Here is a 22859-nt window from a genome sequence, read left to right as displayed (position 1 = left end):
TAGGAAGTCAACACAATAGTAGATGCAGTTGGAGTGGGTTAATGCTGAGCTTAATTACCAAACCGTCTTAAATTTCATTTAATCACTGTTGCAATACTCTTCTATCAAAATACATGATTATCCTGATCATAATGCTATAACATTCTGATGAATGTTAAAACTAGAATAATACAATGGAGTAGGTCAAATGCCCAGTTGACGGTATACTGAGAATGAAGTGGCGGGGGGCGGTGGAGTGCAGTTAAACGACACACTACCCCCAGAGAGAACCAACAAACCCAAGTTATATTGTCTGCTCCCATGTTGCCTTTTGTACAAGGACAATGAAGCTCTGCTCACTGACATTTTAATTGGTATTCATGAGACCTGAAGGATTATTGAAGACTCCTTAGTCAGGGCTGTTGACTCTGTTAATATTTTATACTTGGCTTTACAATGTACTGCAGACTCTCTCCTCTCTCTTACATTCTCATTTATTTTTTAAAGTGGGTGTTGATGCAAAAGGAGTTTCAGATTTGCATCAATGCAAGCTGTGCCGTATAACTGGCCTACAACAAAGAGTAATCCTGTTTCTGAATTTTGTTGCTGAAATATTTCTCCAGCGCTAATTGCATCTAAATAAATGTGCACTAATGAAGTGCTCCTGTCAAGGCCAGAGAGGTCGCCGGGGGGGGGGGGGGGGGTTGATTAGAAAGGGATTAATGTAGAAAATTGTAGTCTAATGCCAGGAAAGGCAAAAATGTAGTTTTAATGGGCTGGAAAATAAATAAGTTAAAGGTTTACATGACTTGTTCTTGTCTCATCTGGCCAGTGCAATGGTTTGGCATTGGCTTTAAATATCCATGTGTTGAAACATGTCGACAGAATGTTTCCATTTTACCTCAATTGGGAAGATGCTGCCAACAATTAGAAATGACTGAATGGATGGTCCCATGTTTCAGCAACGTGTTGTACTTTGCCAAAGGCATTTGTAACTAAGTTAAAGATTTGTGTAAGGATTTTAGTTTGCAGCTTTTTAAGTTTTGCCTCAGATTAAGCAAAATAGGGTTGTCTTGCAAAAGTCAGAAAACTGCAAATATCATTTAGATTTTAAAGGGTGACTCAGTCAGATTTGTTCAAAGTCTGTGATGTTTAATCTTGACATTCTGGTGATCTATGTCACCAACTATTTGATTGATCAGTGCCTTGAAATCTCCTACCTATCATTGTTTTCCACTTGTTCAAGTGTAAAAAATTGTATTAACGGTTCAGAAATGAATTTGAGTACAGGTTTTATTAAATAGCATACTGCATTGACGTGGTTTGAATTTGATAGAAGCATTCTAATATAGGTGAGGTCTGTCGAGCTGGAGCTGAATGCCATAACAACTGGATAAACACAGGTGTGATTATTTTGATCATCCCTTGTAACAATGAGCAAGCTCACTTTGATTCAGGTATGTACGGTATATGGAGCTCACTGGATCCAGACATTGGGTGTGACCAAGGGTTACTCAATCCCCAAACTGCAGTAATGCTGTGAAAAGTCTCTGCTTGATGCGTGTAACTAAGCAACACCCATATAATAATTACTGATGTGAATTGTATTGTGACTCTCCTTTTTGACTTTTTTGAGTATTTTTATATAATTATTGTACATTTTGACTACTGTTTGCTTTTATTCTTTCCACTCTCCTCCTCCTTCTGAATATCTTAACTTCTTGGGGGTCTGTTCCATGAGTGTGTCTGTCTCCTACTTCCCAATCCCTGTCACAAGGTTATGTCCAATTCCGTGCGCTTTTGTTTTTGCAAATAATCTCTTGTGCGGAACCTTATCAAATGCCTTCTTAAAGTCTGTAGTGACGACATCCACGGATATTTCCTGTCTACTATGCTAGTAACCTCAAACAAAATTCAACCAGTTTCAACAGTCGTGGTTCATGTTGGGACCAATGACATGGGTAGGAAAAGGGTTGAGGGCAAAGTTCCCTGTAACACTTTTTTTGGTGCACGGTCACTTTAGCTGGCGCGCGCGACCCATTCAATTTTTCGCGCATGCGCGGTTATTTCCGTTTAAAAAGCCGGTGAGGGGCCTGCGCAGGACTTGCAGACCGCTGTGCGGCTGCGCAGCTTGGCGAGAACGTTGGTCGAGGGCCCACGTTCACCTTTACCACTTTCTCAATATATTTATCAAAACTTTTACTGTTAGCTTTGATAACCCTTGCAAGTTTTAAAATTATTTTTTCACTTTTTTTAACTTTCTTTGTCTCCCTTGGTTGCTTTTTATAGCTCTGTGTTGGATTTCTGCTTTTCCTTGCATTTGTATAAGCCTTTCCTTTTAGCTAGTTACCTTGTCTTACCTTGTTTGTTGACCATGATTGCTTAACTGCACAAGTGGAGCTGTTGTCTTTTATGGGATATGTACTGGTTTTGTATTCGTAAAACTTCTCGAATAGTTTTCATTGTTTTTAGGCAATGCTCCCCATAATTTTAACGGGCTGCGTGGCCCATTCAGAAGTCCACGAATGTGTGTTTTTTTTCAGTTTAATATCTCGAGCCTCTATTGGGTCTTGAATTGTCAGTAAAAAGAAATAAAGACAGCTGACCTCTTAATCCAAGCTTTTGCCAAGAACACACCGGCACCTTCTAACCTTAAAGCTCCATTTTCTCTGACTTACTGTGAGCAGTGCCATGGGCAATCCTCTAGTTTAATGATCAAGATGTTAAGATTCTATTTAATTTTCTCCATTAATAATTGTGAGGGTGCACTCACCTCCATTGAGTCGTCTACCAGTGATTTTTTTACCAGGTGAAAAGTCAATTCCCAGGTGTTTTTAAAAAAAAAAAAAAAAACTAGAGTCCATTATAAAAGATGTAATAGCAGAGCACTTGGAAAACAGTGACAGGATCAGACAAAGTCAACATGGATTTACAAAAGGTAAATCGTGCTTGACTAATCTACTGGAATTTTTTGAGGATGTAACTGGTAAAATAGATAAGGGAGAACCAGTGGATGTGGTGTATTTGGACTTTCAGAAGGCTTTCGATAAGGTCCCGCATAAGAGATTAGCGTGTAAAGTTAAGGCACATGGGATTGGGGGCAAGGTACTGACTTGGATAGAGAACTGGTTGGCAGACAGGAAGCAAAGAGTTGGAATAAACGGGTCTTTTTCCGAGTGGCAGGCAGTGACTAGTGGGGTACCACAGGGATCGGTCCTAGGACCCCAGCTATTCACAATATAAATAATCTAGACGAGGGAACTAGATGTAATATCTCCAAGTTTGCAGACGACACAAAGCTGGGTGGGCGTGTGTGCTGTGGGGAGGATGCCGAGAAACTCCAGGATGATTTGGACAGGTTGGGTGATTGGGCAGATGCAATATAATGTGGATAAATGCGAGGTTATCCACTTTGGTGGCAAAAACAGGAAGGCAGATTATTATCTGAACGGCAATAGATTGGGAGAAGGGGAAGTGCAACGAGACCTGGGTGTCCTTGTGCACCAGTTGCTGAAGGTAAGCATGCAGGTGCAGCAGGCAGTTAAGAAGGCAAATGGTATGTTGGCCTTCGTAGCGAGAGGGTTCGAGTACAGGAACAAGGATGTCTTGCTGCAGTTGTACAGGGCCTTGGTGAGATCACACCTTGAGTATTGTGTGCAGTTTTGGTCGCCTTATCTGAGGAAGGATGTTCTTGCCATGGAGGGAGTGCAGCGAAGATTCACCAGACTGATACCTGGGATGGTAGGAATGACGTATGAGGAGAGATTGGGTCGATTGGGCTTATACTTGCTGGAGTTTAGAAGAATGAGAGGGGATCTCATTGAAACGTATAAAATTCTAACAGGACTAGACAGATTAAATGCAGGAAGGATGTTCCCGATGGTCGGGGGAATCCAGAAGCAGGGGTCATTGTCTAAGGATAAGGGGTAAGCTATTTAGGACAGAGATGAGGAGGAATTTCTTCACCCAGAGAGTGGTGAACCTGTGGAATTCTCTACCACACAAGGCAGTTGAGGCCAATTCATTAAATTAAAAAGCTAAAGGGATATGGGGAGAAGGCAGGGGCAGGGTACTGAATTTGGATGATCAGCCATGATCTCATTGAATGGCGGAGCAGGCTCGAGGGGCCGAATGGCCTACTCCTCCTATCTATCTTCTATGTTTCTATATACACTGGGTGAATGAGCAAGAAATATCAAAGGATTAGTACGTGACAAAGAATGGCTTCACTGCCTGTGTTCCCCTGTAAAAATAACATCATACAGAATAATATTGCGTGTTTCTGCTTTTCAAATTAGCTTTGCTGAAACTATGAATATTTAAACATTGAAGTTGGTATTCTGTAAACGACTAGCCATTATGCACAGCATAAACATTTGTAGTCGGTTTTTGATGGTGCAGTAGTTGCAGTACTGTAATTTGATTCATTTGAGTTTTTTTCTGCAACAAAAGAAATGGAGTTGTAATATATTGTTCTGTTTTGAAAGGTGTGTGGTGGTGCTGTGCAACCCAAAGAAGAATAAGCAGACTCACATCCTCAATGCTTCCAGGTAAGGATCAACTAAGTACAACAGCTAAGACATTATGGCCTAGAAATTTGGGTGCGCCTAGTTTTGGGTGCCTTACAAGGATTCAGTGGTTGGTCGGGGTGGAAGATAGCAGGCCTCTGGAGTACTGTTTGGCGGGTTCGGTTGGAAGATCGCAGACCTCTAGTACTGTTGGCGGGTCGGCTAGGAAGGTCGCAGACCTTTTTTGTGGGGGGGTGTTGGGTAGGACAGTCACAGGCCTTGGGAGTACTATTGCGGGATTTGGGTGGTGGGTGGAGTTGTCGGATGGTGTCTGGGAGTGTGGGGGGGGCTAGGAGGTCAAGGCAGGGAGTGAGGTCGGAGATCTCGGGACTGGGAGCGGCGGTGATTATGGTAAGTACTTACCTTTTATTACTTGCGTGGTGTTTGGCATTGGTCTTCCCGGAGGCAATCGGCACTAGCGCTGGTTGCCTCATGACAAACCAAAGCTGCAGCAGGGACCAGAAGCAGATGCTGGTTGGCCTCTTAGATTAACGCCTGCGTCAGACATGGGTAAAGGACGCCTCTTGTTTGTCTAATGCGGTCTGGAGCCAATAACCTGCTCACTGATGCCCACTTTGGGTTTTGCCTGTTTGAGTGCAGCTTCAACAACACTCAAGAAGCTCGACACCATTACAGAACAAAGCAGCCCGCTTGATTGGCACCCCATCCACCTTTAAACATTCACTCCCTCCACCACTGGAGTAGCGTGGCTGCAGTCTGTACCATCTACAAGATGCACTGCAGCAACTCGCCAAGGCTTCTTCGGCAGCACCTCCTAAACCTGCGACCTCTACCACCTAGAAGGACAAGGGCAGCAGGTACATGGGAACACCACGATCTCCAAGTTCCCCTCCAAGTCGCACACCATTCTGACTTGGAAGTATATCGTCATTCCTTCATCGTCGCTGGGTCAAAATCCTGGAACTCCCTCCCTAACGGCACCGTGGGAGTATCTTCACCACATGGAGTGCAGTGGTTCAAGGTGGCGGCTCACCACCACCTTCTCGAGGGCAATTAGGGATGGACAATAAATGCTGGCCTTTACTGCGACGCCCACATCCCATGAACGAATTTTTAAAAAAGTGCTGCTTGATAGCACTGTCGATGACACCTTCCATCACTTTGCTGATGATTGAAAGTAGACTGATGGGGTGGTAATTGGCCGGATTGAATTTGTCCTGCTTTTTGTGGACAGGACATACCTGGGCAGTTTTCCACATTGTCGGAGAGATGCCAGTGTTGTAGCTGTACGAGGCGTGGCCAGTTCTGGAGCACAAGTCTTCAACACAACAGCCGGGGTGTTGTCGGGGCCCACAGCCTTGTAGTCAATATTCTAATGGGAGGTAGTTAAGTATGTCTAGTGATGTATCCTGGGTAACCATGGTCTCTTGGAGCTTGCTTAATTGCCTTAGGGAGCCCACAAAGAAGTTCCCCAGATTTGTTTCCCTGTTGCATCCCCGTGAGTTAGCATTACTAGCAGTTGGGGATGGTAGTGCCTGAGGTTACATTGTCCAATGGATAGGGTAAGCGTGGATGGACCTGAGATTTTTTTACTCACTTTTTAAAATAGTTTTGTCCTAACACTTGAAAGGCTTGTTTTTTTTTCTCTCTATGTTCTCTTTGGCAGTTCATTTTCAAATGTAAGCTATTTTTCTGTGACTCTCAATTTGTTTCACCTTTAAACTGCAATACAAAATGTGTGTTTTTATTAATGGAAGAGTCTGCTATTCAATGCTGTATTAGGGATTTCCCCCAACAAAAACTCCAAGCTATAGTCATTAATGTAAGACATTACATTTTTCATTACAAGCTTAATGCGATCTCGCAAACTACACATTGTACAGTTTCTGTTCCATCATGCGTCAGTCATGTTTCTTAAGCGTCTGAAACTTGAGTATCCTCAACTCTCAGCTTCTTTGCATTGCCATGTTCCCCTAGATTTATTTGTTTAAAAATTGTTTTTAGCCCACATAAACCTAAATATCAAATCCTAGCAGTATTGTAAGAGAATTCCGGTGTCCTGATGCACACAGGGTACGCTGCCACACATTTAAATTTGAGTGGTATTTGTGCTTTTGCATATAGTGTTTCCCACTATACAATCTGTTTCCGTTGGCTGCCAAGGAGGGGGCAGTTATAATACGTTACTCTGTGCCCTAGCTGTAAAAATTAAAATTATCTTTGGCCTCCAACTTTTTGTACTCCAATTGTCTCTCCATTTGAAGTTGCTGACTCTTTTGGTAGGGTGTTGTCCCAAGAGTGCTCACAACGCTTTGGCACCTTGCCCAAGTGTTCATTCTATGTGCGAATATTGGCAAACTATTTAAATATAGAGACCTGGTCATGTCATCGCCTGCTGTCCATGTATATACTTTCCACTGGTCACTGAATTGTAATCGGGTACCAGAACACTGACCACCGACCCAAACCTTGGAGTGCTACTGCCAATTCTGACACTCCAACTGGGATTCGTTAATTCAGCACAAGTCAAAGATTTCAACCTGTGTGGCTGAACACCACACCCATTGTGTACTTACCAACTCGGGGAAACTAATGGCCTTTAGTTGTTCATCTTTGAAGTTGTGTTGGTTACAGAATTGAAAAAGTAATATTTTAGTTGTTTTGCAGTGTTTGTTTGGGTAAGTATATCAAACAGTATTCTCAAACCTTGGGATCCAATTTTAAAGCCATAGAAAGTTGGAAAAATTTGGATTTGAGCCTTTTTGGTCTGATCCCATTTAACTACACGGGTTAAAGGTACCCACCCATGATTGCTTAGTTGTCATCTGTTTCATTATTCGCTATTTAAAAAAAAAAAAAAAAGTGGTACATTTTTTTCAGGTTATGTGTAACCATACTTCTTGCTATCCCTGGTACATCGCACTGTGACAGATTTTCTCCCAATTCTAGAGGTTGCCCAGCAACAAAATAGACCCGTTGTAACAACAATACAACTTAATAGCTGTAGTAAATTCACTTTTTTTTAAATTATTGTTGTGTAGGTTGTCTTTTGAGGCCACACAGAGATTAAATGTTGTTACACTGTGGCGGAAATGATTAATTAGAAATAAGCTATATCGTCTAAATTACCCATGGATTCTTGATCCTTGATTTTAACTCCAGGTGGGTGGGGGCCAAGGTGACGGGCAAACTCCTCTAACCTCGGCAACGTGAGGCCTGGGTGATTCTAATACCCAGGCCTCATTTGCATGACCCCGGTTGGTTGCCACTTGAAGCTGGCGATAAGCAGCATCTGGAAGGGGAGAGGAGAGGAATGTCGGGTGGCTGCTGGTGGTGGCGGTGACGGAAGGAATGTTCTCTGGCACTCGGATAAGACAGTGGGTTTTGGGAGGACCTCTTAATTGGGAACAGGATGTTTTGTTGGCATTCTAGTACCAACTGAAAGACTAAACTTTGTCTGAGAACACGTCTGACTACCACTGGCCATGTGAAACCTCCTGCTTTTGCAAGTTGGCAAGATGTTCTGGCCAAGTAGACGAGAGGGCTACTTACATTTAACATTTCTTGGAATTGGTGAAATTCTGTTTTGAAACACGGGCTTCCTAATAATGGTGCTTCAAGTCAATTATTGACCTAATCTTGTTTTTTGATTTAGAAAAGCAGTCAGTGCTTTGGCATTCTCACCCGATGGAAAATACTTAGTTACTGGGGAGGTGAGTGCGTTTCTAAAATGCATAATTTACAGTCTGGAATTTGGATTGTCTCTCTTGTTATGGGATACTTGGACACTTATGTGCGAAAATAGTTCATATGCAAGAAACTTACTACAGTTCATCTTGGTACAGTAACCCTCACTTAACTGCATGGGCTTAAAGTACCAATATGTCAGTTTATATAAATGCAGCCCACTTATTTGCATAAGATTTTGTCAGATCCTGTTCATTTACATAAGATCCGGTTTGTGTACCATGTCCCACTGATCATTCCAAGCTCAGTGCACTGTACATTGAAGCAAACCTAGCTGCTCCTGTAAACTATTTGAGAAATGTGAGAACTTCCATTGTTCAGTACAATTTTAATATATGATGATCTTCTATTCAGCATCTCAAACCAAATGGAAATGAAGCCACCTTTTTTTTTTCCCCTAAGATCCAAATTTGTGAGAAGCGTCAGCCTCCATATATTATTGGGAATTGCTGCAATCCTTTGGGAAAAGTCATCCAAGATGCTGTTCTTTGAGAAACTTTTGACCTGTGCTGCCAGAGCTTTGTTGCATTGTAGTCTTTTATATGGTGCTAGTGTCACCTGCTCCCCAATAGGTGGATTTTGCAAGATGCCGGCCCTAATGAATCTGGCAGATTTATCTTTTCTGTTGTGACTGGAAGTGTGAAAGGAACATGTCACGATCCAGCAGTTTTATTGATATTAAAATGGTCGCTCTCGCTCGCTCTTATTTTTAATTGGCGTCTGAAACTGATGGAGTCTGATCGCCACTCCTAAACATTACAAAATCTTAGTAAAGTGATGGCTGTGGTGCGCTCTAACATTGGTTAAAGAGCACTACCTTTAATTGAAATTCAACCAAAGAAGCAGACCTTCACAGACCATTGTGGATTTTTTAGTTGTCAGAATTGTCAGGAAAAGGTTAGTACATGCTTAAAGGCAAAAAAAAAATTGTTTCAAACTATTGTTGAAATGCAGACAGTTGGTGACATCCAAACTATATACATTCAGTCTCCAGACTGAAAGGGCATCACGTTTGACAAGTTTGCCGTACTCTGACATTTCTGTATTTGCTAAGTTCTTCACTTTGTGAACTGTACTAATGAAGCAAGTTCAGTAGAAGATGTCAGAATGGATCTATGATTGATTAATCTCTCCTTCTTCTTGGGCAGTCCCTCGGAACCGAGGATGACTTGCTTCCACACTAAAAATGAGTTCTCGGGTGTCTGATGAGTCCAATGCGGGACCTACAGTCTCTGTCACAGGTGGGGCAGATGGTGGTTGAAGGGGCGGGTGGGTGGGATGCTTGGGTTGACGTGCGCTGCTTGCGCTTGGCTTCCGCTTGCTCCTGGCGAAGAGACTCGAGGTCGCCCCCCGACACTTTCTTTTCCTTCTATGTGTAAATCGTCAAAGGTATTTCCTCTTTTATGGCCACTCCCATATCTATTGGGAGAGAAAATGAAATTTAAAAATGTGTTGCCTGTCACTGGATGTTTGGTGCGGGGACAGATACTGTACTCGCCGGGAAAGCAAATCAAAATGTGGCCACTTTTTGTAAGTGGGAGCACGAAGACAGCAAGCAAAGTTCTGGGGCAAGTGATGAGTTGGAGCTGTACATGAACAGAATTGACTCTGCATGCATTACATTTTTACTTGCTCAAGTTTCGATATCAGTTGGGGTTAAACTTTGGGGGAACTCGAGGTAATGGGGGAGGGTGGAAGAGTAACAGATATTCACATACAAACCATAAACGGAAGGAGATCTTGCTAGCCCACCACCTAAATGAAATTGTACAAATTTGGGTCAGGCAACGTCTAATTCCAGTGACTGGAGTGTTGAAATAAATTCGGTTTAGTTGTAGCTGTATGTTTTACAAATGTGCTCATGTCATTTTTTTTAAACGTAGAGCGGACACGTGCCTGCTGTGCGGGTTTGGGATGTGGCCGAGAAGGTTCAAGTGGTTGAATTACAGTGCCACAAATATGGAGTGTCGTGTGTATCTTTTTCTCCCAATATGAAGTATATTGTGTCGGTGGGCTACCAGCATGACAAACTTGTCAACGTCTGGGATTGGAAGGTAAGAATGTGTGGGATATGTTTTTGACAATAGGCAGTGGAGCATTTTTGGCTCTTGTGTTCTATGCCAAGATGTAATCAAACCTGGAATCAGAGTATGTCCGAAGTGCCCATGCTATGGTTTCAACTCCAGAGAAAAGGCACATGTGTCTATTGTGAAGACCCACAGGCCCTCAAGTTCCAGGTGAATTCCAAATATAGTTATGTAGAAAAGTGTATTTAATAATGAGTAACAATGATGCAAGTCAGCAACTGCCAAAGTACTTTTTCGTTTCTCGTTCATGTTTTCCCTCTCGTGATTTGCCTTACATACATAACTTCCCTCTACCCAAGGATGAGGGGAGCCACAATCCACCCATCCTCGGCCCAGTCCCTCTGCATCATTACACTACTGGGCCACCGATTAAGTGGCAGAGCCTTATGAGTCCGGTTTTGAATTTATCAATTCTTTGGATATTATGGGTCTTATTCCCTCTTGTGATTTTCATCCATTATAATGAACGTAATCATAAGCTGGATGGGAGAAGTTTATCTTTACAGTAGTACTTACAGAAATGCATTTCTTTTGACAGAAAAACTCCATTGTAGCATCTAACAAAGTTTCAAGTAAAGTAACAGCGGTCTCGTTCTCTGAAGACAGCAGTTACTTTGTCACGGCTGGCAACAGGCATGTCAAGTTCTGGTACTTGAATGAATCCAAAGCCTGCAAGGTAGGTGGATTGTTGAGAGTTTTAACCTGTTTTAAAATGCAGTTTTGTAATAATGGAAACTTTTAATCTAGTGCGAACTGTATTGATACAAGAAAACAAGTAGTTTTGTATCAAGATGAATATGCTCTTCACTGTTGTAAGCATTGCACAGCTAGCGTATGGATAGAGACTTCACGTGTTGGTTGCCTTGTTCTGCACCTTTTTGTTTCTCAACTTTGTTCAAGAAATTACATAAGGAGCAGACTAATTAATCCCTGGGTGCATCATTTTTGTAGGAGAATCCACTTTTTGGTTTTCTGCTTGATTGCTAAGTCAAACAGAAAATTGGTAGAAACAATGTGAAGAGGCTGATTATCCTTAGCAGTCATACCAATACTCTACTTTTCCTCACTCAAGGTCAATTGTTAGAAACTGGTGAGATGGCATGGTTTGGAATGATGAGCTTTATAGTTGTTTCCCTTGTCTTTAAGCCCCACGTAGTTAAGTCATAAACTTTAAAAAAAAAAATGATGCTTTAAACTTGGTCACAATGTGCACCTAGATCACGTGAATTTAAGCAAACCTACATCAGAAGCCAGTATGTTTTGGAAAATAGAAATTGGTATTTGCAGCTTCTGGTTTCTTAGTTCTTCTGCCATTTATTTATTAATGAGGTTATAAGCCTTGAGTCAAATATAACTGAAGAGGAGAGCAAAGAAGTTTCTTTGCAGTTGCAGGAAGTAAAGACTAAATTTCTTACTGGAGTACAGGAAACTTTGTTATATCCGGCCCCGACGGGACCGAGCTGTTGCCGATCTATCAAAACTGCCGGACATACAAAGTTAATGTTGAAGCATACGGAGGTTTTCATCTCCGTATCTGACAACAAACACTGTTGCTTAGCAACAGCTTCTAAAGAGTCGGCTGCAGCTGCAAGCGTCTGTAGCTGAGGCTGTTGCTATAGCTACAGACCTTGCAGTGGCTGACTGGGGGGGAAAAAAAAGAACGAGATCTAAAAAAAACTTACAGAAAACGGCTCCTGATTTTTGCCGTTAGATCGAGTATTCCGGACATACAACCTCCAGATAAACCAAAGTTTCCTGTAACTTGTTGCTTTGTCAAAATTTCATCTGAATAGCCTAACTTGGTAGTTTCCTTGTGTAACTTTTCACCCTTCCACTCCTCTCTTAACCTGTGTGTTTTCCAATCCAGGCAAATATTACTGTTCCCTTAATAGGACGGTCTGCATTGCTGGGTGAGCTACACAACAACTTTTTCTGCGGAGTGGCATGTGGTAAAGGGAAGATGGCAGGAAAAACATTTTGCATCACCAGCTCTGGTCTTCTCTGCCAGTTCAATGGGAAAAGGCTGCTTGATAAGTGGTTGGATTTGAAGGTATGGTTGTTTTCTGTTGGCTATAAAAACACTGATCTCTGCTGCTTTTAGTGCAGACTGAGCTTAAAAAAAGCATGAAATGGATACTTTTAGAATATTGAAAAGCGTCTTTTTTCTGCACTTTATTTTGCTTTCAGACTTCTGCAGCGAACTGCATCTCTGCATCCGAGGACATCATCTTTTGTGGCTGTTCCAATGGGACGTTAAAATTATTTAACCCTGTGAACCTCCATTTCATCACCAATTTGCCCAAACCTCACTATCTGGGAGTGGATGTGGCAGCTGGAATTGAACCAAGGTAAAAAGAAAAAAAGAAACTTCTGCAGTCAGCTTTTACTTTTTACTGTCAAGGTCTTAGAACTTGACTACAAGAAGCAGAAGTGAATGGTTTCTAAATATAATCCCGTCTCCTCAGCTGTTTATTCACCAAGAAGACAGATGCCATGTATCCTGACACTATTGCTGTGACCTTTGATCCTTCCAATCGGTGGTTGTCCTGTGTGTACAGTGATCATAGTCTCTACGTGTGGGACACAAAAGACATCAAGAAAGTTGGGAAGGTTTACTCTGCACTGTATCATAGTTCCAGCGTGTGGAGTGTAGAGGTATGTTGACACTTTATTTAAAACAAAAATTATATACAAAATGACTTGTATGTTCCTCTAAATTTGGAATGCTGATTGGAATTTTTGTTCTTTGAATGCAACTCAGCTGCTCAGCTTGAGAGTCTTACATGTCACTGTCTGAACAGTGCTATTCAGTGTCGGGATGCCCCAATGAAAATGTACATACAGGTAGACTACCCTTTATCCGGACTTCCGAAAACCGAAACCCACTAAAAACCGAAGGTTTTTTCGTTCAGCGTAAGTCGTGCGTACGACTTACGCTGAACGAAAAAACCTTCGGTTTTTAGAGGGTTCCGGTTGCGGAAGTTCGGATAAAGGGTAAGTCGTGCGCACGACCCCCCCCCCCGCCAGCCCCGACAACCGCCAGCCCCGACAACCGCCGACCCCCCCCGCGGACCCCGCCGGCCCCGACAACCGCCGACCCCGACAACCGCCGACCCCCCCCGCGGACCCCGACAACCGCCGACCCCCCCCGCGGGCCCCGACAACCGCCGACCCCCCCGCGGACCCCGCCAGCCCCGACAACCGCCGACCCCCCCCGCGGGCCCCGACAACCGCCGACCCCCCCGCGGACCCCGCCAGCCGCCGACCCCCCCGCGGACCCCGCCAGCCCCGACAACCGCCGACCCCCCCCCCCCCCCCCGCGTACCCCGCCGGCCCCGACCCCGACTGACTTACGCTGAGCGTCAGCGTAAGTCGTGCGCACGACCCCCCGCGGACCCCCGCCGACCCACCTTCCGAAATCCGAAATTCTCCTTTATCCGAAACTCGGCTGGTCCCGAGGTTTTCGGATAAAGGATAGTCTACCTGTATATAGAAATACAATTGCTCTATGCTTAAAATTTTGTCATTCATGAACAGAAGAGACCATGAAGATCATTTTTGGAGCTCCTGTCAAAATTGATTAGTGATTTTTCTCTGGACAATTTGAGGGTATGCAGAAAAGGGACCTCCTGTGCACCAAAGTGGAGAAACTATTGCTTGATTCCATGGCATTAAAAGTCACGGGTGGAGGACTCTAATCCTAAAAGCACTCTGAACCAACTCAGCCTGCAGTTAAATATGGGCACCGTATTGTAGAGCATCTGGCTTAAAGCTGGGAGATTGGCTGCGTGTAGTCAATCGGAAGAGCATGTACTTCTAACTGGGATCCAAGAAACCCGCAGGAAGGACTTCAAATTCAGTTACAGTTGGGTGCAATCAGTAGGTGTAGCCTCTCTGAAGCAGTGAGAGCAACTGATCCATTTTCTATCCGGCTTTTGGTTGGGGGTTTCTGTTTCTGCCAATGGGCAAATAACACCCCAGAATGTAGCCTTGCATATACAGGAAACTCTCGATTTACCGGCACCCAAACAACCGGAAATCTCGGTTAACCGGCAAAATTCAGGAGTAGGTTCAGTTAAGTTTTTCTTCATATTAGTGGCCGTTTCTTGATTCTTGGCTGTGTAATCGGGGGTTTCTGCACTTGTTGCTAAGCAACAGGGATGCTTGGTCTGTGGCCGGGGTTCTTGCAGCTGTTGCTAAGCAACAGGGAAGCCTGGATTTGTTGCTGTGTACGGAGCTCTCGTACCTTTAACTATACCTCTCTGTAATCCGGACTTTTTGATAAACCGGCACCACGCCGGTCCCGTCGGTGCCGGATAAAAGAGAGTTTCCTGTAGTAGAGTTGGGGAGAAGATCACCTGACTGTTTAGAGTGTAAATTTCTGAAAATGACAGTACCCCAAGTGTTGTTTCTCTCTCCTCCACCACCCCAACCAGTTTGAGATGTCAGCAATATCATTTGTACACGGAAGTTGAACCTTTGCTCAAGGAATGAAGACTATATTTGCTAATTATATGCAACTTATTGCGGATGTCAATTTTCTCCAGGCTATATGCAAAAGCCTGACTTTATAAATTCTTGACCTGCATCAAGTCAACCTCCCAGAATTGCTTCTGAATTTTCTCGGCTATATATAAGCAATATGAATGACAGTATTTTTAGTGTTAGCTGAAGTGCTGTAAACATTGCATCAGTCTGTTTTTATTCATTTTCCAGGTTTATCCAGAATTGGAAGACAGTAGCCAAGCTTGCCTGCCGCCTGCATCTTTTCTAACTTGCTCATCGGACAATACTGTCCGATTGTGGAATGCCGATGGTGCCTCCGGATTTCAATTCGCTTCGTTCCGCAGGAATATTTACAGCACGGTAAGAACTGTCCCTCTTCCCTTCTCTTTTCCACCCTAGCCCCTATGCAGTCAGCCTTGCCCAATGTGTAAAGATTTTTTTTACAGTTAAGTTAAAATATTTGTTTACACTTTAATTCATGTTCAGACCATTAGCTGGGCCATTGGGTAATGGATCCCGAGCAGGGACACAATACCAAGTCCGGAGTAAAATACTTGGATTCTATTAGAGAGGATTCAGAAGCGCAACAAAGATGATTCCAGGACTTGGGATCCTTGTGCTTTTTTTTTGCTGTGCTGCTACCAGCAGTCTTGGCACCAGCAGTGTGGTTAAATAGGGGGAACATATCTGGTTGAGAGTGGGGATTAAGGTTAGAGAATAGTTGCTGCACTCTGGGCTGGGTAGAACATTGAGCTGGCTGTGGAGGCTTGCGGGCCAGAATTGAAAAGAGGAGATTTTGGAGTTTTATTTAATTAACTGTAAATCATGGAGTATTCAAACAGAATATTTTTACTCTAAACTTTAATACATGGGGTAAAATCCAGGTTAGGGGAGATCATACACTCTATGGAAAAAACAATGCCTATTTAGTTTTTTTTATCATTTTTTGCTTTAACGTTGCCTGCCCAGTTTGCTGTAACCCTTGCTCATCCTACAATGTACAGTCAAGTGATGCTACGGTGTTGATCTGTGGAAAAGCGATGTATGTAAATATACTCTTCGGAAAGTGCAACCTCAAAGAAAAAATCATTTTTGGCAATTAATAAAACGTGCACCTTCCAAAAGACATTCAATCCTCCAAAAGGGTTAATCTGCGCCATTCCATTTTGGTAGTGTTGCCGGTTGCAGAGTGGTATTGGTTAGAAGTGCATCCTTGGCCAGAGAGCATGACTGACTCCTGTTTGTCTTTCTAGGACTTGATTAAAGTTGTGTACGTTGATGACAATATTCAGTATCTCCAAGATACAGCCAGCAATCCCGACCGAGCTGAAAACGGAGGTGCTTCCGAGATGATAAAGTCAGGAATTCGGGTCATAACCATCAGCCCTGATGGGCAGCACCTGGCTTCTGGAGACAGGATGGGGACCCTGAGGTATGAATGATGTTAGAATGAAGGTCGATTTTTGATGCATTATATTCTCATTGTTCAGTGTAATGGCACTATTCACTTTGAGGACAGCCAGTGTTTTACTAAATGTGAAGGTTTCATTGACTTTAGCACCAGCTGACCATGAAAAGGCTCCTTAAACTGCTTACGGTGCTGAGCTGGTAAGAAATTGGTGCAATTGTTCCACAGCATAAACTGGAAAGACTGATTGCATTTTTGCAATGATCAATCTGCGTCAGGTGGCAAGAGCCTAGTTGTAGTACGGTAATGAACATTTTAACAGATAAGGGAACAGAGTTTGAAAGAAAGAAAGAAAGACTTGCATTTATATAGCGCCTTTCATGACCACCGGATGTCTCAAAGCACTTTACAGCCAATGAAGTACTTTTGAAATGGAGTCACTGTTGTAATGTGGGAAACGGGGCAGCCAATTTGCGCACAGCAAGGTCCCACAAACAGCAATGTGATAATGACCAGATACAGGAAACTTTGGTTTATCCGGAGGTTGTATGTCCGGAATACTCGATCTAACGGCAAAAATCAGGAGCCGTTTGCTATAAGTTTTTTTTAGTTCTCGTTCTTTTTTTTTTCCCAGTCAGGCACTGCAAGGTCTGTAGCTATAGCAACAGCTTCAGCTAGAGACACTTGCAGCTGCAGCCGACTCTTTAGAAGCTCCTGCTAAGCAACAGTGTTGTCAGATACGGAGATGAAAACCTCCGTATGCTTCAACATTAACTTTGTATGTCCGGCAGTTTTGATAGATCGGCAACACGCCGGTCCCGTCGGTGCCGGATATAACAAAGTTTCCTGTAATCTGTTTTTGTTATGTTGGTTGAGGAATAAATATCGTCCAGGACACCGGGGAGAACTCCCCTGCTCTTCTTCGAAATACTGCCATGGGATCTTTTACGCCCACCAGAGAGGCAAAATTTAAGTTAATGTAATAAATAAATATATTAATGTTTGTCTATATATTGGTTATTGAAGGGGAAGAAGGAAAATGGCAGTATTTTGCCCTGTACTGTGAATGTTGTGTATGAAAAGGAGTTGCAACTGTAGTATGTTTGGGATGTTGAACTTGGATCTTGTGGTTTTGTCTTTGGATCCCCACTCTTTCTTTATTATCCATTCTTGGGATGTGGGCGTCGCTGGCAGGCTGGCAATTATTGCCCATCCCTAATTGCCCTTGAGAAGGTGATGGTGAGCCGCCTTTTTGAACCGCTGCAGTCTGTGTGGTGAAGGGACTCCCACAATGCCATTGGGCAGGGAGTTACGTAACCAAATATTTTTGCCGTAAACCTAGTGTCTTAAAACTTACCTCATTAGATATTTATCTTTTTTTTGTTTTTAGAATCTTTGAATTGCAGTTCTTGGATGAACTGATGAAAGTTGAAGCCCATGATTCTGAGGTTCTATGCCTGGAGTATTCTCAACCTGAAACTGGTGAGTCATTGTGCGAACCACTTTTCTGACTACTGCCTCTGATACTTGATTGAATTCCCTTCTGATTAAGAACGTAAGAAATAGGAGCAGGAGTTAGGCCATACGGCCCCTCGAGCCTGCTCCGCCATTCAGTAAGATCATGTAAGAAGTCACACAACACCAGGTTATAGTCCAACAGCTTTATTTGAAATCACAAGCTTTCGGAGCGCTGCTCCTTCGTCAGGTGAAGTGGAGAAATGCATAAAGACACAGCTTATATAGTCAGAGAATAATGTCAGATGTTTACAGGTAATCTTTCCAACTGCCATTAATCACACCTCGGCAGAGAGATAATCACAGCAATCAAAGGTGTGAATGGTGTCCAAACAGGTCAGTCAGGAAAACATTACATCAAAGAACAATGAGGTGGGGTCACAAGGGGTCAAATATTGCAGATGCTGGGGTCTGTATGAAAAACAAATAAACAGACAAAACATTTTTTTGCTGGAAATCACAGCAGGTCCAGCCGCATCTGTGTAGAGAGAACAAGCCAATGTCGACTCGAGTCTGGATGACCCTGCGTCAGGTGGGGTTACATGTAGCGTGACATGAACCCAAGATCTCGGTTGAGGCCGTCCTCATGGGTGCAGAACTTGGCTATCAGTTTCTGCTCGATGATTTTGCGTTGTCGTGTGTCTCGAAGGCCGCCTTGGAGAATGCTTACCCGAAGATCGGAGGGTGAATGTCCTTGACTGCTGAAGTGTTCCCCGACTGGGAGGGAACACTCCTGCCTGGTGATTGTTGCACAGTATCCGTTGTCGCAGTGTCTGCATGGTCTCGCCGATGTACCATGCTCCGGGGCATCCTTTCCGGCTGATCTTCGACCTCAACTCCACTTTCCCTCCATATCCCTTGATTCCCCATGAGTCCAAAAATCTATTGATCTCAGCCTTGAATATACTCAACGACTCAGCATCCACAGCCCTCTGGGGTAGAGAATTCCAAAGATTCACAACCCTCTGAGTGAAGAAATTCCTCTTCATCTCAGTCTCAGATTATTGCCCAGTTGCTGATCTTGCAACTGCTTCTCTGCGTAACTGTTTTGTTTAAGGTCTGAATGCAGCTGCTGTTTGTGGTTCTCCCCGCCCCCCCCCCCCCCCCCCCCCCCAGCCCCACACTCTTGTGTTCAGACTTTAGACGCATCAATAACTTCATTGTAAATAAACCTAATTTAAGCTATGATGTTGCCCAAGAGAAGCCTCGTCATTCCAGCTGCTATTTTGAAAACTGTAGCCGGCTATTAAGGGAAATGGGACTGGGTGCTGAAGCTGAACAGTCGTCACTTCCATCCCTGTACGATTAGCAAAAGCCTCCAGACCTAGCTGGAACGCTTCAGAAAGATACTGTGATCCATCTTGACATAAAACTTGAAGGATAAGCTTTTTAAAAAAAAAAAAAAAAAAAATCATTCTCTACATCATCAGTGTTGCAGTATTAAAAGTCAGATTTAATAGATGGGAGCTACAATTAAGAATGAAGTTTATAATCAAAATGGGTGTGCTGTGATAGATTTTTAATTTCTTCGCTGGTTGGGGTTCATTTCCCCTTTACATATAAATTAAGGTGATAACACTTTTTAAAATCGCGGCCTCAGTTTTTTTTTATCAGCACTGAGAGGGCAGGTTTGGAGGTGGGTCAAAGGTCAAAATCGTTTTGCTTGACGGTGGGTAGTTAACAGGCTCTTTTTCAAATTTTCCGCTTCTGCCTCGGGGTTCCAGACACCACGCCAGGTAAGTGTGGCGTGTTGTGAGTCTGCTGTAGTGTTTCTGCACTGATGACAGCTGCAGAAATGGGGTGAAGGATCCAATGGTGCACTGGTGAGTTTCAGAGGTAAGGAAATGTTGGGAAAATCCTTTTTAATGCTTTTACACTTACCTGTAGGCTAAAAAGTTTTGAAATCGATGTCTAGTCCCATCTCATTGGGATAACCCCTCTCACTAGTGACAGATCGCTCCTGCCACCTCACCTGCAGCTACCATCTGTTCCAGCCTATGGAGGGAGTCACTGGAGAGCCTGGGTGCAAGCACTCACCTTTGTACCTCAATACTGTCAAACACTGAGAAATGAGCTGCCAAAGAAAAATTGTGCGCGGTCCCTTTAAGAAAACAAGCAGGTAACGCGTCATCAAATGACATCATCTGATCGGCTTCTTAATTGGCCGGCAAGCCCGCAGGGCGGGCTTAACAAGGTCAAACAGCGTAAAATCGCGTTCGTGGGCCGGATGTAGTTGGGGGGCGGGGCTGGAAGCCGGAACCCACCTGACCCGCTCCCAACCCACATCTGTGTACAAAATTGCAGCCAGCGAGTCTATACCAACGTTCCCTTTAAACTGCACGGGCGCGCAGCAGTCTGGAGGTCCCGCGCAGGCCGCTTGCCGGCTTTATAATGGAAAAACCGCGCATGTGTGGATATTTGAAGGGGCCGCGCAACCCCCCCCCCCCCCCCCCCCCAAATTAGAGGGAACATTGGTCTATACTCCCTTTTTTTCCCCCAGCTGTGAAGGGGGAAGTGATGGTGACCTGAGCCATCTGCTGCTAGGTGTGGAAGGGTGGCCCTAAGGCAACTCTCCCTCTGATTTTCCTTACCTGTGGGAAGTTTTTGGCCATGGCTAATTGCCTCAACACAGTAACATTGTTGAAATTGGGTCAGTTCCACACCTAACTTTTTTTTGGTGATTGAACAATCTGCCAAATGCAATTTAACACTCCTGACTGGGGTTGAGGTTTCGGTTTAAGTTGACTACAGCTGCATATTGCCATTTCCCAAGCAGCATGGAAGTCTGTGAGGCTAATCGAATTGGGTGATTTTGATTCTGTAATTGTAAAATTTACCAATGTTTTAACTAAGGATACAACCTATTTGGCTACATTTCATACAGATTACCGAATAACTTAAATTCACACAATTTACTCCATTTCTTTGTTATTGCTGGGTAAATTATTCCAAGTACTTTATTTAACCTTCTGAAGCTGTTGGCTGCATGGAACTGTGTGTTCTTTTCATCTACAACATTTCTCCTTTTGTTTAGGAATGAATCTGTTGGCAACAGCAAGTCGGGACCGTCTGATCCATATACTAAATGTGGACAAACAGTACAGCCTGGCGCAGACACTGGATGACCATTCCTCATCTATTACTGCTGTGAAATTTGCAGGTACGTACATTGTTTGGAGCTACAATAGTTACCCCAAAGCTGCCTGACTACTAAAAATGCATTGAATTAAAATTCCTTGTACAGCTTTGCCGTGTATATTTATTTTTATAAATGCTATGTTGTCCAAATAAGGGCACTGTAGTGAAATTAGCTCTTGGCTTTCAGTTGTGACCAACTTGAAGTCACTAAATTGAGGGTTACCCTGAAGTAAGCTGTATTAACCATCTGCCAGTATCTGACTAGAGGGAGATTTGTTTTCTGTTGTGGTCCTCCTGTGTGTGTGTATCTCTTTTTGCAAGTTCTCCACTCCTGTCCTGAAGGTGCTGACCCATTGCTAGGGTATGCCTCCATGCATACAAGCAGCCCTCTGGTACCTGACCTAGGAGTGCTAACATTGAGTGGTAGAAAAATGTTGAAGCATAGATGGCATCACTGCTGAGCCTGCTGCTGCTCTTATCCAAGGTAAACGTGTACACACGCACACTCTCTCTAGCAGGAATCACTTGAAGGCAATGTTCCCTCAATTTTTTTTTGGGTGCGCAGCCCCTTTAACTTGCTGCACGGCCCATTCAAATTTTCGCCCATATAAAAGCCAGTGAGCGGCCTGTGCAGGACCTCCAGACTGCTGCGCGGCCATGCAGCTTAACGGGAACATTGCCAGCAACTACTAAGCTGATCAGTTTATATTTTAATAAGTAGGATGCAGCACGTGTTGGTCTACTTCATTGTTTGGGTAGGTTTACAAAAAACTGAATGGGAGAATGCTCTATCTGTTTATAGTTATAAGGATTTTTTCAATAAACTTTCTGAAAGTATTAAGGCTCTTAATTATGTGAAGGGGTGTCTATTTTGCAAGGTGACTTTTTTTTCTCCAAATGTGCTTTCGATAGCTGTTTAAAACAGCTGCTTAGATTTTTATGTAGCACTTGGGACGTCTGTATATAAAGAAGCACTCGGTGGGGTTGGGGCGATGGTTTGGGTGTTACCATGTACTCCTAATCTCCACTGATGACTTGAGTACTGTTCCCAGTCACTGTGTATGCATAATAATGGAAATTCTTGACCACTTTATTCTGAATTATTCCCTTTATTCTCCTTCCCTGTAGCCAGTGATGATGTTGTCAAAATGGTTAGCTGTGGTGCTGATAAAAGTATCTATTTCCGGACGGCACACAAGGTAAATTTTTTCTTTGGCTCCTGTATATATTTTTTCCCTTTGTTGCTTCACTTAAACTTTCTGCCTCATTTCCTTTTCAGTCTCTGCATTTTTGTGGCGGCTTGCCCTATCTCAAAGGTGTCCCAAAGCGCTTCACATCCAGTGTAGTGACTTGCATTACCTAATCAATTGCCAGGCTGATAATACCACAAAGTGACCATTTGCGGAGGTACATGAGCAGTGTGGATTGGTCAGCTGTAGTTGATTTTTTTTCTTTCTGCTTTGGTGCCTTGTTCGGATCCTGGGCTAAGATAGGGATCTCACTATGCTAAGAATTACTGGGGGAAATCTGCAACGCCACTGCAAGATAATGCACAAATGTGTTACTCAACTATTGTGAATACCTCTGTGCCTTTTGTTATTTTCAACCTGTACTCGAACCTCGGTTTCCATACACAATGGACATTTCCAGCCCTCTGCCAAAGCAGCTCTGAAAACCACTGCTGAGTGTCCAAATGACATTACCACTTCAAATTATCTCAGACTGTGGCAGTGACTAGCTAAAATTGACAGTTAAGCAGTAAGATTGTGATTATAATCCTAGTTCTTGCGACTTGGTGTTGCTCCAAGTTGTCGCCCTTCATGACTCACTTTAAATATTTCCCCCAAAAATTCTTAAAACTCACTCCTCTCTTCTACCAAATATTCAGATAAGAGTGGGATAATTAGTCAGTGGGAAAAGTAGGAAATTGAGGACATTTAAGGAAATGTG

General features: G+C 43.4%; 1 protein-coding gene across 2 annotated transcripts in view; it reads left to right on the top strand.

The window, feature by feature from the left end:
* Nucleotides 1–22859, top strand: part of LOC147096844 (mitogen-activated protein kinase-binding protein 1-like) — a 104049-nt gene that overhangs the window by 25014 nt on the left and 56176 nt on the right. For both annotated transcript variants that reach the window (XM_085973531.1, XM_085973530.1), the window contains exons 3-14: nucleotides 4467–4529; nucleotides 8164–8221; nucleotides 10139–10309; nucleotides 10881–11018; nucleotides 12210–12392; nucleotides 12530–12690; nucleotides 12808–12997; nucleotides 15059–15208; nucleotides 16102–16280; nucleotides 17647–17738; nucleotides 20806–20931; nucleotides 22038–22108. In XM_085973531.1, coding sequence (XP_085829657.1) covers nucleotides 4467–4529; nucleotides 8164–8221; nucleotides 10139–10309; nucleotides 10881–11018; nucleotides 12210–12392; nucleotides 12530–12690; nucleotides 12808–12997; nucleotides 15059–15208; nucleotides 16102–16280; nucleotides 17647–17738; nucleotides 20806–20931; nucleotides 22038–22108 — 1582 coding nt within the window. The remainder of the gene's footprint in view (nucleotides 1–4466; nucleotides 4530–8163; nucleotides 8222–10138; nucleotides 10310–10880; nucleotides 11019–12209; nucleotides 12393–12529; nucleotides 12691–12807; nucleotides 12998–15058; nucleotides 15209–16101; nucleotides 16281–17646; nucleotides 17739–20805; nucleotides 20932–22037; nucleotides 22109–22859) is intronic.

This window comes from Somniosus microcephalus, chromosome 34 (genome assembly GCF_052327205.1).
Source record: "Somniosus microcephalus isolate GS21.2 chromosome 34, FLI_Smic_1.0, whole genome shotgun sequence".
Taxonomy (NCBI): domain Eukaryota; kingdom Metazoa; phylum Chordata; class Chondrichthyes; order Squaliformes; family Somniosidae; genus Somniosus; species Somniosus microcephalus.
Note: the sequence above shows the minus strand (reverse complement) of the source record. Positions and strands in the feature narration are given on the sequence as shown.